The 17,396-nt window shown below is 39.1% G+C and overlaps 2 protein-coding genes across 2 annotated transcripts in view; both read left to right on the top strand.

The window, feature by feature from the left end:
• The window catches only part of HKDC1 (hexokinase domain containing 1), a 41,340-nt gene extending 39,892 nt beyond the window's left edge, over window positions 1-1,448 (top strand). The window contains exon 18 of the mRNA XM_082715265.1: window positions 524-1,448. Within this exon, the coding sequence (XP_082571391.1) occupies window positions 524-671 (148 nt within the window). The 3' untranslated portion in view covers window positions 672-1,448. The remainder of the gene's footprint in view (window positions 1-523) is intronic.
• A 1,403-nt stretch (window positions 1,449-2,851) lies between these two features.
• Window positions 2,852-17,396, top strand: part of HK1 (hexokinase 1) — a 112,652-nt gene continuing 98,107 nt past the window's right edge. Inside the window, exon 1 of the mRNA XM_082715231.1 lies at window positions 2,852-2,946. The gene's annotated coding sequence lies outside the window, so the exon portion shown is untranslated. The remainder of the gene's footprint in view (window positions 2,947-17,396) is intronic.

Consider the following 17,396-nt stretch of genomic DNA (forward strand, 5'->3'; position numbering starts at 1 on the left):
CTCTCTCTTAAACAAAAACTGGACCAAAGGACAAAAACCACATGATCATACCTTTTTTCTTTTTTAAATTTTTATTTATTTATTTATTTGTTTATTTGTTTACTTGTTTATTTATTTGAGAGAGAGAGAGCAGGGAGAGGAGCCAAGGGGGAGGGAGAAGGACAAGCAGACTCTGCTGAGCGTAGAGCCTGATGGAAGGCTCGATCTCACGACCATGAGACCATGGCCTGAGCTAAAATCAAGAGTCAGATGCTTCACCTGAGCCACCCAGGCACCCAGTAATAATTGCTTTTAAACTGTTATTTATTACACTTTGTATGTATATTCTATATGTGAAACACTGATAATAGTCTCTGGCTTTAGTAGTTGCTCAATAAAAGGTACAATTAAAACAGCTCTTCATCAAGTGGTATGGGAAGCCTGGAGAAGCAATCTGGAAGGAACAAACTAGTTTGGAATTATTCATAAATATGTTGGTCATGTATGTAAGTGCTGATGATGTTTCTCTTTCTCTCTTTCATAGCTTTTCTCGGATCTTGCAGGAAACTGTGAAGGAACTGGCTCCTCGATGTGACGTGACGCTCATACTGTCAGAAGACGGGAGTGGAAAGGGAGCCGCTCTGATCACTGCTGTGGCCAAGAGGTTGCAGCAGGCCCAGAAGGAGAAGTAGGAACTCCTTGGGGCTTGGGCCCGATGTGCCTTGGATACTGGCCAGCCTTTCCTCCGGCAGATGAGTTGGGGTCAGGGACCAACAGGCAAGCTTCTAGCGGACTTCACATTCTGGGTGGCCAAAAGAGAACCCTGGGTTCTTGGGTACTTCTAGCATTTTGTTACTTGGTGTTGTTTTCAGGGGCATTCAATGACATTTCTGATTGGCATATTTGACCCAAAATGGGCCAATTTGTAAAATCAAAGCATTTGGGCCTGAAATAATCCCCTTTTAGCAATTTTTTCAGTTGAGGCCTGAGCTGCTAGTTCTCTATGGCTTTGGGTCCCGTGGCTTTTGGGCTTAGAAACATGGCCTGGCTGGCTGAGCTCTCCACTGGGATGCTTCAGCCATTGCTTGCAGTAGATTGGGTCCTCACTCACAGATACCCCTTTGAGAAGGATAGGGATTCATGTAATAAACTGGAGATCTAATCTGACTTGTTCTTAACTCATCATGCTGACAAGGGAAAGCGAATAAAGACCTGGGAGTATCAGCCCCAGGATGAAGAAGGGTTGGTTACCAGGCAACCCTGCAGGAATCTTTTCATGCTTAAAGTGAGTTATAGCAGCACCTGTAGGATTTTGTTTCTCAATGTTGTGTGTGTGACGGGGAGGGGTGCCATTTGGGGCACCTGTTTTCATTTTACACGTGGTTTGTATTGCTACTGTGGGTAATTGTTTTCAGGACTGTTAGGTATATGAAATCCAGTAAATGAATAAAAAATATTTGATTTCCTAAGAATCTTTGCATGAGGTATCAGTATTTCATTGGGGAGGCTCACTCGCTAACTTCATGCCCTGCTTGTGGAATAAGGACACTGACGTTTCTGAGAGCATCTCTCTCACCCAAACTTCTTCCCAACAGGGAGAAATATACAGAGTATCTTTTGTAATACTTCAACCATTTATCCAAATCTCATTTGAACAAGTACTTCTCATAGCTGGGGCATTTACCATGTGATCCTATAGCCCTTGCCTTTGAACAGCTAAAGTTGACCAGAGGGCCTTTGGAGTTCCAAGCTGACTTCTACCTTCCTGGAACTCAGCCCTCCCCACCTGCCCTGTTAGACTGCATTCTCCCTTCCAGAACTAATCAGACTTGGCCTGTCCTTACCCATTTCCCTGCTGGATATCCTCACTTTTTCTTAATGCCCCCCCCTCATCTGAACCACCTGTGACTTCCTACCTCATTACCAGATTTCCTGCATGTGTTTCTCATCTGGCCCCTAGATTGAAAGATTTTTTTGTTACATACATTATTGTATTGCTCCAGTGAACCCAGGATGATGATGTTCTTACTAAATGCTTACTAGACGGAGACATGATTGAAAAATGAACTGTTCCAAGAAATTTTCTTTAGAAAGAGTGGAGGCCATTATCATGGGCCACAGACTGAAGAGAATAATATCCCAGACCAAAATAAAATCCAGGACGGTTTTATTTTGATTTATGTACTTAATTCCTGGTGGTAATTGTCACCATTTGTTGAAGCAGGATGTTCAGACAGACAGGATGGAGGAGGCAGAAGGAGGGTAAGAGAGAGGCCAGCTGGGGCTGGGGACACGTGAGGGAGCTGAGGTTCCCTAGGAACTCTTTTTTCGTATATCCAGTAAACGTGTAGAGAGATACTGCTGTGGGGAGGGCCTAGCTCTACCAAAATGAATTTTTTTGGTTTGTATTTTAAGATTATACCCCTCTGGGGATGCTGTATGGATTTACTTATTTTTCTGTATTTTGAAGTTACGCTTTTTTGGGGTAATGTTCCACCTTACCAGATTTTGTCTTCATCAACCCCAAACCTTGTAGTCCTTGTTATCTCTCCCGGGTTCTCTGTTTCCTTGGGAAGACACGTCCAGCCCCCAGTCCCTTTTCCTCCTGCCTCTGCTGGGAGTCTTTGCCTTCACCCTCCCGCCTGGATGGGTGATCTGGTCCAGAGAGGCACTCGGGCCACCACATTGTCCCATACCTAGTCCCCTCGCCACGTGTTTGGCAGGTTTGAGGAGCTCACCCAGCTCTGGGATATTACCAGGAAAAGAACCCCCAAGGTATCTAGGCAACCTTGCACATTCTGACTAATTGATAGCATCATAGGATCTTTGAATCCGGACGGAACTGCAGAGAGGGCACACAACCATCTTGCTGTCTTTGGACAGGCCGGCCCCTGAAACACCAGGGGCAATGGAAGGCTAACTTCTCCTCAAAGTTTACTAGGCAAGACCAGCAGCCACACCAACAAGGTAAAGTGTCCTCATGTGGACCCGACTTTTCCTCTTAGGAAGGTCTTCTTAGTCTACATTTCTGCCCTGTGGTTAGTTTCTCCCAGTAACCTTTTGGCTAAAAAGAACTGATAGATTTAAGAACTAGATTTTCCCCCATGACTCTGACTCTTCAGAAGAAGGGACCTCATTCCCGTTTGTCTGTCTTCAGCAATCTTGTGTACACTTCTTCCCATTACCTGGAATGTGGGCTCTTTGAGAGTAAGGACTTGGATCTCGTCTTTCCTCTTTTCCCCGGAGCCTGCCACAGTGACTGGCATTGAGTAACCATTAGATAATTCTCTACATGGATGAGTGACGGATGCTCAAACAAGTGTGTGGCCAAATTGATGGCTCTCCCTTGAGTCTCTTAATTCTTTAGCCTCTCCCAATGGGACCTGAGCCTTATAACACGTGAAATTTTCTATCAATGATCATCCAGTGAATGCCAAGCCCTGTTCTAGGCACGTAGGACTCAGAGGAATAGAAGACAGCACTCCTGCTTTATTAGAATTCACATGCTAGCAATGAAGGACAGACATAAATACCTTCAATACATAATGCTTCTCAAATGCCTAAAATGCATGAGAGTACAAGGGAAGCCAGTGGCATTGAATTACAATTATTAGATTGAGGTGGTGATTAAAGTAACATATGGGCTTATTTTTTAATGCACTGTAATGAGATCTAGCAGGAACCTGATAACAACCAGAATTCTGAAATCCTGATGAGAGTAAACAGTATTTTGAGACGCTAGCAACAACAGCGCAGATATGAAAATGGCCATGGTTTCTCCCGGAGACAAAGTCCCAGGTGCTGCTACCAGTTCTGTGGTTTGTTACCTACATCCAAAATGGAACAGGGATGATGAATTTCGATGAGCAGTGATTGAAAATCAGTCCCAAAGAAGCTCGGGGACTCCCCACTTTGGGGGTCTCTCCCTCGGGGACCTAGGTTGATAATTCCCAATTGAAATGACCTATTAGACCTGGCACTCAATCAGGGAGGGCGTCTTAGATGGCAGAGGCAGTGTGGTTTGGACTCAGAAGAATCAGGCATGTTATTCAACCTTTCTGAGCTGCAATTTCCTCCCCTAAGAATGGAGGATGCTAGAACAATCTAACAAGGTTATGCTAACCACACAAACTAAATACATGGACACGGGGATTGGCTGTGAGCCACTTGTACACGTGTGAAGTCGTTGCGTTACGGCTGTTGCTGTTGTTAGGTGACCTGTCTTATTGGTATAATTCCCTGGAACATCAACCTAAAGGTCCTTCCGAGCTGATTGCCCAGACATGCGGATCGGTAAAGAATGGCAATTGGGAGAAATGCATTTCTCACAACCCCTTCCCTCTACCTCCACTGTCTTGATATATACAGTCTTGTACTGTTTCACAGTTGAAACTCCTCATGAACCATATTTCGTTACAGAGAGTACAAGGATGACTTGGGCCAAGTCAGGAACGGTAGAGGGATCTGGTAGCTCATCTTTGGGGTGAACTACGAGGGTCAATTAGAGGAGAAGAGTTGAATTCCTTTCTCGTCCAGCCAGAGAAAGAATGATGCTGGTGAGAAAATGAAGCTAAAAATCTTCTTCCTTTTTTTCCTTTTTTAATATATAAGAAAGAGAGAGAGCAAGGTAGGTTACTGATAATATAGGGAATCAGAATGGTTTGGGGGACTGACCTAAAAAGCAGCGATGCATTGACAGCACAGGACAATTCGAGGTGGGGGGTGGCATTTACAGCACTGTCTGTATGTGGCCCAGTTCCTGCTGAGTTACCTCTGTGACAGCCAGCATGGTATAGAGTGGCCTTTCACAACATCAGCCAGTCTGGAGTCCTTCTTTCCTCTAGTGCTCTGGTGAAATGGTTCAGTTCTCTATCCCACATACTGCAGGGAGGCCTGTCTCCACTCATTTTTCAACATTCCCGAATGGAATGCTTACATCTTCCAATTACTCCTCTTATTCCTGCCTCCAGTTTGCTTCCGCTCGTCTCAGTTGATGTCACAATTTCTGCAGCTCCTGCCTCTCTCTCTCTGTCTCTCTCTCTCTCTCTCTCTCTCTCTCTGTTTTGTCTGATATACGGAACTGGCCCTTCTTCTTGGATTCCCCAAACACCATTAACTCGAGGCCAATGTCTGGAACAGACTGAGCTAGAGGCTTGGGGATTGTGGAATGGGGACCACTTCACAGAATAGGAAACAACTTAAATATGAGTATCAGATACCAAAATTCTATGACTATCTCCACCCCAGAGAATTTTTCACAGACTGTCATTCCCCATAGGCTTTGCTGGTTGCATGGATTATGATTTCTCCCCAAATACTCTTCAGGCTTCCTTTTCCTATCCTCCTCTTCTCAGAATTCTGGACTCTTCCCATAAAATGAAAAATTCTTACCATTTTGTTTCATAGAGCTAATGATTCTTCTATAGCGTTAACCCACCCCTATGCCAGCCCAAGGGACCTCACCTTTCCCAGCCAAAATGTTCCCATTGAGGTATTTGAATAAAAAGAGGGATTTTCTCTCTAAAAGGAATTATTCTGTTCTCTTACAGTCAAGTTACAGCAAGCTTTTTCCCTTGACATCCAGCAAACTCCCCGTATTTTAAGCAATGACATCGTTACCACAGTCAAGATAATAAACATATCTATCACCACCAAAAGTCTCCTTGTGACCTTTTGTAATTCCTCCTTTCTGTCCAGCTTCGCTTTCCTTTTACTCAGTTAACTATTGAGTGGCTCTCTGTTTCTATATAATTTAATTTGCATTTTTTAGAATGAAGCATATAGTTGGTATACTTTTAAAATCTGGCTTTCTTCACTCAGTATACTTATTTTGAGACTCATTCATGTGGATGCAAGTATTGATTTCATTCCTGTGATTGCTGACTATTCCATTGTATGGATATACCACAGTTCATTTATCCATTCATCTGTTCATGGATTTTTGGGTTGGTTCCAGTTTTGGGCTATTACAAATAAGACAGCTATGATCATTGTATACAAGTCTTTGTGTGGACCTCTACTTTCATTTCTCCTGGGTAAATACCTAGGAGTAGAATAGCTAGGTCATTGAATTAAATTTTTAGACAAAAGCCAAACTATTTTCCAAAGTAGTTGAACCATTTTATACTCCCATCAGTAGTATACAAGAATTTGAGTTTTCCACATCTTTGCTAAAACTTGGATTGGTTGGTCTTTTTATTGATGGATTGATTGATTGATTAGTTGGTCTTTTTAGTTTTAGACATTCTAATAGGTGTATAGTGGTATATAATTGTTTTAATTTGTATTTCCCAGATATTTAACATTTCTTCATATATTTATGGACCAAATGTTTTCCTTCTTCTATGAAAAGTTTTAGTCATGGCTTTTGCCTATTTTTAAATTGGGCTCTTTGTTCCTTCTTATTGATTTATAAGAGTTCTTTATATATTATAGATCTAGTCTTTTGTCAGTTTTAGGCATTACCAATATCTTCTCACTTTTTTCATTTTCTGTAAGGTTTTGATGAACACAGTTCTTAATATTGTCAAAATTCTTAATCTTTTTTAAAAAGTTAGCATTTGGGGGGCACCTGTGTTGGCTCAGTTGGTTAAACAGCTGACTCTTCATTTCATCTTCGGTCATGATCTCAGGGGTATGGGATTGAGCCCAATGTCAGGCTCTGTGCTCAGACTGGAATTCTGCTTATCCCTCTCTCTCTGCTTCTACCCTCGATAGCTCACACTCTCTCTTAAAAAAAAAAAAGTTAGCATTTTTTTTGTTTCTTAACCAATCTTTCTTTATCCTCAAGGTCAGAAGAATTTTCAACAGTATTGTCTTCTTTTTTTTTTTTTTTTAAGATTTCATTTATTTATTTGACAGAGAGAGATCACAAGTAGGCAGAGAGGCAGGCAGAGAAAGAGGAGGAAGCTGGCTCCCTGCCAGGCAGAGAGCCCAATGTGGGGCTCGATCCCACCACCCTGGGATCATGAACTGAGCTGAAGGCAGAGGCTTTAACCCACTGAGCCACCCAGGTGCCCCCAACAGTATTGTCTTCTAAAAACATTTAAAGTTTTAATTTTAAGGGCACCTGGATGTCTTAGTCAGTTAAGCAGCTTCCTTTAGCTCAGATCATAATCTCAGGGTCCTGGGATCGAGCTCTGCCATGTCAGGATCCACTGCTTGTGCTGTTTCTGTCGCTCTCTCAAATAAACAAACAAACAAACAAATAAATAAATATATAAAATCTTTTTAAAAAAAGTTTTGCTTTTGAGGGGTGCCTGGATGTCTCATTTGGTAGAGCATGTGACTCTTGATCTCAGGGTTATGGGTTTAAACTCCATGTTGGGTGTAGATATTACGTAAAAAATTTAAAATGATTTAAGTTTTGCTTTTTACATTTGTTCTCAACCCAAGTGAAGATGATTTTTAATATGGATAATTTACAAACCAATTTTATTCCCCCCCCCCTTTGGTAACTAATTTTACAAGCTCTGTTTCTTAAATAGTCTCTCCTTCACCACTGACATGACATGCCATCTTGTTAAATTCTACAAAAACCAAAATTTAAAAAAGCCTTATGGTAATTGTGTTGATCTCATATTGCCTCTGTAGATCAATTTCGGGAGAATGACCTCTCTGTCTTTTTTTTTTTTTTTTTTTTTAAGATTTTATTTATTTATTTGACACAGACACAGCGAGAGAGGGAACACAGCAGGGGGAGTGAGAAGGGGAAGCAGGCTTCCTGCCCAGTAGGGAGCATGATGCGCAAAGGCAGACACTCAATGACTGAACCACCCAGGCACCCTGAGAATGATCTCTTTAAGATACTAATTCTTCCTAGCTAGTCGTCTCTTCATTGATTTAGGTTTTTCCAAATGTTTTCCAAAAACCTTTGTAATTTCCTATATAGGTCTTGCATTCTTTTGTTCTTATGTTTATTCTTAAGTAGTTTATAGTTTTGCAATAGTTTTATGACACAATTTTGTGATTAAAAATGCAGTCTTGGGGTGCCTGGGTGGCTCAGTGGGTTGAAGCCTCTGCCTTCGGCTCAGGTCACGATCTCAGGGTCCTGGATTGAGCCCCACATTGGGCTTTCTGCTCGGCAGGGAGCCTGCTTCCCCTTCTCTCTCTCTGCCTGCCTCTCTGCCTGCTTGTGATCTCTGTCAAATAAATAAATAAAATCTTTAAAAAAAAATGCAGTCTTTAAAAAAAATCTTAGTTCCTAATTTGTTGCTAATGGGAAGAAATGTAATTGACTTTTATTATTAATCTTATATCCAATTACCTTACTAGACTTTTCTTTTTTTTTTTTTTTAAGATTTTATTTATTTATTTGATAGAGATCACAAGTAGGCAGAGAGGCAGACAGAGAGAGAAGGGAAGCAGGCTCCCTGCTGAGCAGAGAGCCCAATGCAGGGCTTGATCCCAGGACCCTGGAATCATGACCTGAGCCCAAAGGCAGAGGCTTTAACCCACTGAGCCACCCAGGCGCCCCCTTACTAGACTTTTCTGTTACTTTTGGAAACCTTGTAGCTTGTTAGTTTGCAAAAATCTGAAATCTATGGAAAATGGGCAAGAATGTTACAATGAACTTCCATTTATCCTTCACCTAATTTCACTGATAGATAGTATCTGCCAGATTTGTTTTATCTCCCTCTCTGTGTGGATACATATGTAATGTAATAGGGATTACTTACTACTCATATTCTAGTTTTGCAAAATCATTCACGAGTGAATTACAAAGATCGTGACACTTCACCTCTAAATAATTTATCATGTATCTATTGAGAACAAGGATAATCTCTTACACAACCACAGTGAAATGATCAAATTTAGGAATCTCTTATTTCTAGCTATTTAGATTAGTTTGGATTAGTTAGTCATATAATTCACCAATATTATCAGTTTAGTGTTTTTTCTTTCTATTTCTACACTTTTAATTTCATTTCTTGTCTATGTCACCTATTTTAGTATATGTGCTGCCGAAGCGAGCACATCTTGTCTATGTCTCCTAAATCATACAGTACGATGTTGACGTGAAATGGCAGTAGTGAGGACTCCTAATTTTAAGGGGTATGTAACTACACATTTCTTCATTTAGGATGATTTTTTTCAATGCACGGTTAGTGTTTTATTTTTGAAGAACGGGTCTGAAACATCACACCAACACAAGCTGTAAAGTTTAAAATAGTTGTATAGGGATCTGTTATAACATATGCAATGACTGTTCCCTTGACAAAAATCTCGATCACAGAGTTTGTGATAAACCCAGTTGCCAGCCGCGCTGGGCTTTCCAGACACTCAGCATTTTTCTCTTATCTGCACAGACTTCTCATCAGCTGCCTTCTGCTTTTGCTGTGTGATCTCAGAGTCCCTCTGCTTTCTCTTAGAGGTCGTCAAGGTATACTCCTTTCTCTTTCCCTTGCTAATTTCCTGGGATCTCTTCTTGTTTTCCTGATGGCAAGTTCTGGTTGGTTTCCACAGACCCTGGCAGCTGCTGGACTGAGGCCGAAACAGAGTGATTAGAAAAAGCTGGGGGGTCTCTTCCACACTCAGCGGCAACCCCCACCTGGGGATCTTGAAGCCTGAGCCCCTGCAGGCCCTCCGTGAGGCAATGCCTCTGCTCCATCCTCCTAGAAAGATTTTTAGGTGTTTTTAGGAATAACTTTGATCAGCTTTAATAGGTTCTCTTTAAGTCATAGCTTATTAAGACATTTTGTGTTTCCGCAAACAGGTATTGAATTTTATCAAATTATTTGACTACACTATTGATGTGGTATAAAAAAAATTTTTTTTTCTCATTTACTTACAAAAGTTGAGGACATCTATTTAATAACATTAAAGCACTACTGCAATGCTAGGTAAACCCATCTTGGTCATGGTTTATTATCATTTTTATGACTTGGATTTGATATGTTGATATTTTATTTAGAATTTCTGCACCTATATTTATGAGTGAAATAAACCTCTCATATTTCTTTTTCATACTGTGACTGTTTTTGTGTGGGTATACTAGCCTCACAGAATGGATTTTTATTCTCTCAAAGAATTCATTGAAAGTTCTTTAGAATCCACTTCAAAAGCCATTTAGGACTTGTGTTTTCTTTGGGTTAAGATTTTAACTACTGCTTCAATTTTTTTGAATAACCAGACTATCTGGGCTTTCCATTTTTTCTTCAGTAAGGTTGATTAGGTTGTATTTTTCCAAGAATGTATCTACATTGTCATATTTTTCAAATATAATGACATAATTTTTTATTTAGATATAATTCAAGCAATATAAAATTCATCTTTTAAAAAATTTGTGTTCTTTAAAATATCAAGTTATGCAACCATCACCACTATCTAATCCCAGAGCATTTTCAGTGTCCCAAAAGGAACTCCATCCCCATTAGCAGCCACGCTCCCTTCCTCCTGAGCCCTAGCCCAGGCAAACACCCAGCTTTCTGTCTCTATGGGTGCACCTGTTCTGAATACTTACAAGATGGAATCATACTATATGTTCCCTTTTGTGTCTGGCTTCTCTTACTTAATGTTTTCAAGCTTCCTTCATGTTGTAGCATGTGTCAAAACTTCCATTAAGGAGTGCCTGGGTGGCTCAGTGGGTTAAAGCCTCTGTCTTTGGCTCAGGTCATGATCTCGGGGTCCTGGAATAGAGCCCCGCATTGGGCTTCCTGCTCAGCAGGGAGCCTGCTTCCTCCTCTCTCTGCCTGCCTCTCTGCCCACTTGTGATCTCTCTCTCTGTAAAAAACAAACAAACAAACAAACAACAACAAAAAAAAAACCCTTCCATTAAATGCCAAATGATATTCCATTGTATGGATATAGTGCGTTTTGTTTATTCATTTATAAGTTGACGGATCTGCATTTGGTTATTATGGATAACACTGCTGTGAACATTTGCAAACAAATTTTTGTGTAAACAGACAATTTTCATTCTTTTGGATATACATCTACTAATAGGATTGTTGGACCATATGCTAACTCTATATTTTAACTTTTTGAGGAACAGTGAATTGCTTCCCAAAGTGGCTGCATTGTGGACATTCCCATCACAGCAGTGTGTGTGTGTGTGCGTGTGTGTAGTGGAGCATTTTTACCACCTTGTCCTTGTCAACACTTGTTATTGGCAGTCTTTCTAATTACCGCCATCCTAGTCGTTACAAAGTAGTATCTCACTAGGTGTGGATTTGCATTTCCCTAGTGACTCTTGGTTTTGAGCATCTTTTTTGTGCTTATTGCTCCTTTTTGAATATCCTCTTTGGAGATACATCTGCTAACATCCTTAGCCCATATTAAAATTTGCCTATTTCTCTTTTCATTGTTGAGTTTTAAGTGTTCTTTATGTATTCTGGATACTAGACCCTTCTCAGATGTATGATTTACAATCAATTTCTCCCATTGTGGTGGCTTGTCTTTTCATTTTCTTGATAATATCCTTTGAAGCATACAAGTGATACTTTTGATGAATTCCAATTTATTTTTTCTTTTGTTTGTGCTCATGGTGGTGTATTTAGAAAACACCCTTGCCTAACACAAGGTCAAGATTTATTCCTATGTTTTCTTCACTGTGTTTTATAGTTTTTGTTTTTACATTTCGGTCTTTTACACATTTTGGGTTAATTTTTGTATATGGTATGAGGGAGAGGACCAACTTCATTCTTTTGATTTGGCTATCCATTATTGAATCCCAACACCATTTCTTGAAAGGTCTGTTCTTTCCTCATTGAAGGTTCCTGGCACTCTCATCAATAATCAATTGACCATGAATGTATGGGTCTATTTCTAGACTCTCTGTTCTAGTCTGTTGATCTATAGGCCTACCACTATGACATGGAGTTTTACTAATGTTCTCTCGTTATTTAAAAAATATCTAGGGTATCTCTAGTTATGCCCCCATTTTCACTCATTACATTATTCAAAGCCTTTTCGCTTTTTGTTGGTCAATTTTGGCAGAGACTTTTTTGTTTATTTATGTCTACTTTGTTTGATACTAAGATATTTGCATCAGCAGTCTTATGGTTAATGTTTGCATGTTATATTATTTGCTGTCCTTTTATTTTCAACTATGTGTACACTTATATTTAAAGTTTGTCTTTTAGGGGCACCTGGGTGGCTCAGTGAGTTAAACCTCTACCTTCAACTCAGGTCTTCGGATCAGGCTCTGTATCGGGCTCTTTGCTTGGCAGGGAGCCTGCTTCCCCCTCTCTCTGCCTGCCTCTCTACCTACTTGTGATCTCTCTCTCTGTCAAATAAATAAATAAAATCTAAAGTGTGTCTTTTGTAAACAGCGTTTAGATGGGTCTTATTTTGTCTTGTATTTGTGTCGCCTGATAATTTCTGTTTTCTAAATGGAACATTTATTCTATTTACATTTAATGTAACTACTGTTACGAATGGGTTTAATCCCATCCCCTGAAAGCTTTGTATTTTAAATTGTCCTATTTGTTGTTTCTTTATTTCTCTCTTCCTGACTGCTTCCTGAATTAATCAAAGTAGTTTTATTATTCCATCTTAGTTCATCTATTGGCTCTTAAATTATACTAATTGTTAAATGCTTTTATTTTCTTTTGAGATAAACTCTGCACACAATGAAATGAATAAAATTTTCCATGTGGTGAGTTTCAACAAATGCATACCCTGATACAACTTAAGTGGACAATATTATCTTCATCCTGGAAAAGTTTACTTTGTCTGAGGTGGTACTCTAGGGGTTACAATATGGATTTTTAATTTATCACAGGCTTCCTTGACTTAGTGCTTTACCATTTCATGGACAATGTAATAACCTTATTGTATAAATCTATTTACCTTCCTCCTGCCCTTCATGCTATTGTTAACACATAGTTTACATATATATTAGTTTTAATACCTACAACATAGTTATTGTTGTTTTAAACAGTTGATAGTCTTTTTATATTAAAAACTGTGTTATTTTAATCCACTTAGCTACTTTTTCTTTCATTGTACAGTAATATGATTCCTTCTGGGATCATTCTCCTTCAACCTGGAAAACCTCAGTCAGCATTTCTTGTAATACAGTACTACTGGAAGTAAATTCTCTCAACATTTATTTGTCTGAAAATGTCCGTGTTTTGTTTTTTGGTTTTATTTTATTTTGTTTGCCTCATTTTGGAAGGATATAGGTTTCTAGTTTGGAGCATCTTCCAATATTTTAAGGATGTTACTTCATATTTTTCTGGCTTCCACAGTTCTTTGTGTGAGCACACACACGCACACACACGCACACAAGTGGGATGGGGCAGAGAGAGAGAAAGAGAATCTCAGCGAGGCTCTACACTCAGTTCAGAGCCCAACATGGGGCTTGACCCAATGACCCTGAGCTCATGATCTGAGCTGAAATCAAAAGTCAGATGCTTGGGGTGCCTGAGTGGCTCAGTTGGTTAAGTGACTGCTTTTGGCTCAGGTCATGATCCTGAGTCCTGGGATCAAGTCCCACATTGGACTCCCGGCTATACAGGGAATCTGCTTCTCCCACTTATCTCTCTCCTCTCATGCTCTCTCATTCTCTCTCTCTCTCTCACTTCCATAGTTTTTGATGAGAAGTCAATCACCATTCTTATTTTTCTCCTGCAAGTAATGTGGCTTTTATAATGTGGATGTCTTTTTTTTTTTTTTAAGATTTTATTTATTTATTTGACAGAGAGAGATCACAAGTAGGCAGAGAGGCAGGCAGAGAGAGAGAGAGGAGGAAGCAGGCTCCCTGCTGAGCAGAGAGCCCAATGCGGGACTCAATACCAGGACGCTGAGATCATGACCCGAGCCAAAGGCAGCGGCTTAACCCACTGAGCCACCCAGGCGTCCTATATTGTGGATGTTTTTAAAGGTTTCCTTTTATCCTTAGTTTTTAGCATTTTAACTACAATGTGGGTAGGTGTGGCTTTATTTTTATTTGTTCTGCTTGAGATTTGCTGAGAGCTTCTTTAATCTGTGGGTTGATGTCTTTGTTGGATTTTGAAAATTCTTGGCTAGTGTCTCAGTATTTCTCCTCTCTCCTCCTAGGACTCTATTATTTTATCATGTCTCATACATCTTTCATGTTCTACTCTGTTTTCATTAATTTTTTTCCCTCTGTGCTTCAGGTTGCATAGCTTCCACTAACCAATCTTCAAGTTCACTGACCTTTTTTCTGTTGTTATCTATTCTGCCATAAGCCTAGCCAATGAATTCTCTTTCTCTCTCTCTCTCTTTTTCTTTTTTAACAAAATACTGCATGAGAAATGCTTTGCAGAGGACATGACTAAGGAGTGCCCACAATAAATGATTATCATCAGGGGCACCTGGTGGCTCAATCATTAAACATTTGCCTTCAGCTCAGGTCATGATTCTAGGGTCCTGGGATGGAGCCCCATGTTGGGCTTCCTGCTCAGTGGGGAGTCTGCTTCTCCATCTCCATCTGCTGCTCCCTCTCCACATGTGTTCCCTCTTTCTGTCAAATAAATAAATAAAATCTTTTAAAAAATGGTTATCATCAGCATTGGATTAATAGAAAATGTTTTCTTGCTACATATTATATTGATATCTAGTTTTATTGGGTAATGATAAGAGAATGTCTTATAGAGTAGGATGAGATAAAACAAGTAGTATTTATAATTTTTATTGAGATATAATTGACATATAACATTATATTAGTTTTAGGTATAAAGTATAATGATCTGATTGGGCACCTGGGTGGCTCAATTGGTTAAGTGTCCAATTCTTGATTTTAGTTCAGTCATGATCTCAGGGTTGTGAGATTGAGCCCCACATCAGGCTTCCCACTCAGCAAGGAGTCTGTTTGAGATTCTCTCTCTCCTTCTCCCTCTGCCTCTCCCCACCCCACTGTCTCTCTCAAAATAAATAAATATAATGCTGATATATCTATATACATGTATATAGATATATGTATCTATCTATCTATATCTCAAACTGATTGCCACAATAAGTTTAGTTAAAATCCATCACCACACATAGTTAACAATTTTTTTTCTTATGATGAGATCTTTTAAAGTGTACTGTCCTAGCAACTTTCAAACATACAATCTAGTATTTGTTAACTATAGTCACCATGTTGTATATTACATCCCCAGCACTTACTTATCTTATAACTGGGCATTTGTACCTTTTGACCACCTTCACCCATTTTGCCCACCCTCCTCCACCCCCACCCCTAGTAACCACTTATTTGTTCTCTGCATCTATGAGTTCAGTTTTTTTAGATTCCACATACAATTAAGATCATATAGCATTTGTCTTTCTCTGTGTGATTTCCTTAGCTTAACATAATACCCTCAGTCTCCATCCATGTTGCGGCAAATGGCAGGATTTCCTTTTTAAGACTGAATAATATTCCATTGTATATGAATACCACATTTTCTTTATCCATTCACTGAAAGACAGAGGTTGTTTTTGTATCTTGGCTATTGTAAATAATCCTGCAGTGGACATGGGAGTGCAGATATTTCTTTGAGATAGTAATTCCATTTCCTATGAATTAATACCCAGAAATAGAATTGCCGGATGATATGGTAGTTTTAGTTTTAAGTTTTTGTGGAACCTCCATACTGTTTTCCGCAGGAGCTAAACCAATTTATATTCCCACCAACAGTGCATGAGGGTTCCCTTTCCTCCACATCTTCTCCAACACTTGCTTCTTGTCTTTTTGATAACAACCAGTCTAACAGGTATGACATGATATCTCACTGTGGTTTTGATTTGCATTTCCCTGATGATCAGTGATGTTGAACCCCTTTTCATGTACCTGTTGGCCATTTATGTGTCTTCTCAGGAAAAAATGTCTACTCAGGTACTCATCAGTTTTTTAACTGGATTCTTTTTTTCTGTAGAGTTATATATGTTTTTGAAATACTTTGGATGTTAACTGGGTGTCGGGTGGTTCAGTTGGTTGGGTATCCAACTCTTGGTTTCAGCTCAAGTCATGATCCTCAGGGTCATGGAATGGAGCCCTACAAGGAGCCCATGCTGGGCTCCTCACTCAGCAGGGAGTCTGCTTTTCTCCTGCTGCCCCTCCCCTGGCTCATGTGTACTCTCTTCCTCTCTCTCTCTAAAATAAATAAATAGGGGCACCTAGGTGGCTCAGAGGGTTGAGCCTCTGCCTTCAGCTCAGGTCATGATCTCAGGGTCCTGGGATGGAGCCCCACGTTGGGTTCTCTTTTTATCAGGGAGCCTGCTTCCCCATCCCTATCTGCCTGCCTCTCTGCCTACTTGTGATCTCTCTGTCAAATAAATAAAATCTTAAAAATAAATAAATCTTAAAAAAAATATTTTGGATATTAAGGCCCTATCAGTCATATGATTTAAAAATATATTCTTTCATTCTTTAGGTTGCCTTCTCATTTTGTTGGTAGTTCCCTTTGCTGTACAGAGCATCTTAGTTTGATATAGTGATAATGTAAAAGAGCTTACCCTTTGTTTTCTTCTAGGAGTTGTGTGGTTTCAGGCCTCAGGTTCAAGTGTTTAATTCATTTTAAGTTCACTTTTGTGTATGGCATAAGATAGTGGTCCACTTTCATTTTTTGTTACATGGCTGTGCAGTTTTCCCAACACAATTTATTAAAGATACTATCCTTCTCCCAATATATAGTCTTGGTTCTATGTTGAAAATTAATTGACCTTAAATGTGTTTTATTAGTCTTTTTATATTTTTATTAGTCTTTTTATATTTTTAGATTTTATATTTTTTCATGGTTTAGTCTATAGTTTTGTATTCTAAGAATTTATATCTTCTAAATTTTCCATTTTGTTGGCATATAACTGTTCATATTAGAATCTTATCAACTTTTGTATTTCTGTGGAATCTGTGGTAACATCTCCTCTTTCATTTATGATTTTTATTTACTTGAGTCCTTTTTTCTTGGAGAATCTAGCTGAAGTTTTGTTTAGTTTATCTTAAACAACAAACAAACAAACAGACAAACAAACAGCTTTTAGGTTCATTGATATTTTCTATTGTCTTTCAATATCTTTATTTCACTTATCTCTATTCTGATCATTGTTATTTCCTTCCTTCTACTAAATTTGGGCTCTTTTTTTTTTTTTTTTAACTTCGTTTAGGTGTAAAGTTAGATTGTTTATTTGAGATCTTTGCTGTTTCTTAATGTAGGTGTTTATCACTAGAAACATCTCTCTTATAACTGCTTTTGGTGCATCCCATTAGTTCTGATATATTTCCATTTTATTTCATCTCAAGATTTTTTTTTTAACTTCTCTTTTGGTTTCTTTTTCAACATGTCATTCAGTAACATGTTGTTTATTCTCCATGTATTTGTGAATTTTCCAGTTTTCTTCTTGTAATTGATTTCTAGTTTTATACCATTGTGATCAAAAAAGATGCTTCAAATGATTTCGGGTCTTGTTAAATTTATTAAGACTTATCTTGTGGCCTAACATAAGATCTATCCTGAAGAATGTTCCAT

This window comes from Mustela nivalis, assembly GCF_964662115.1.
Source record: "Mustela nivalis genome assembly, chromosome: 2".
NCBI classification, from domain to species: Eukaryota; Metazoa; Chordata; class Mammalia; order Carnivora; family Mustelidae; genus Mustela; species Mustela nivalis.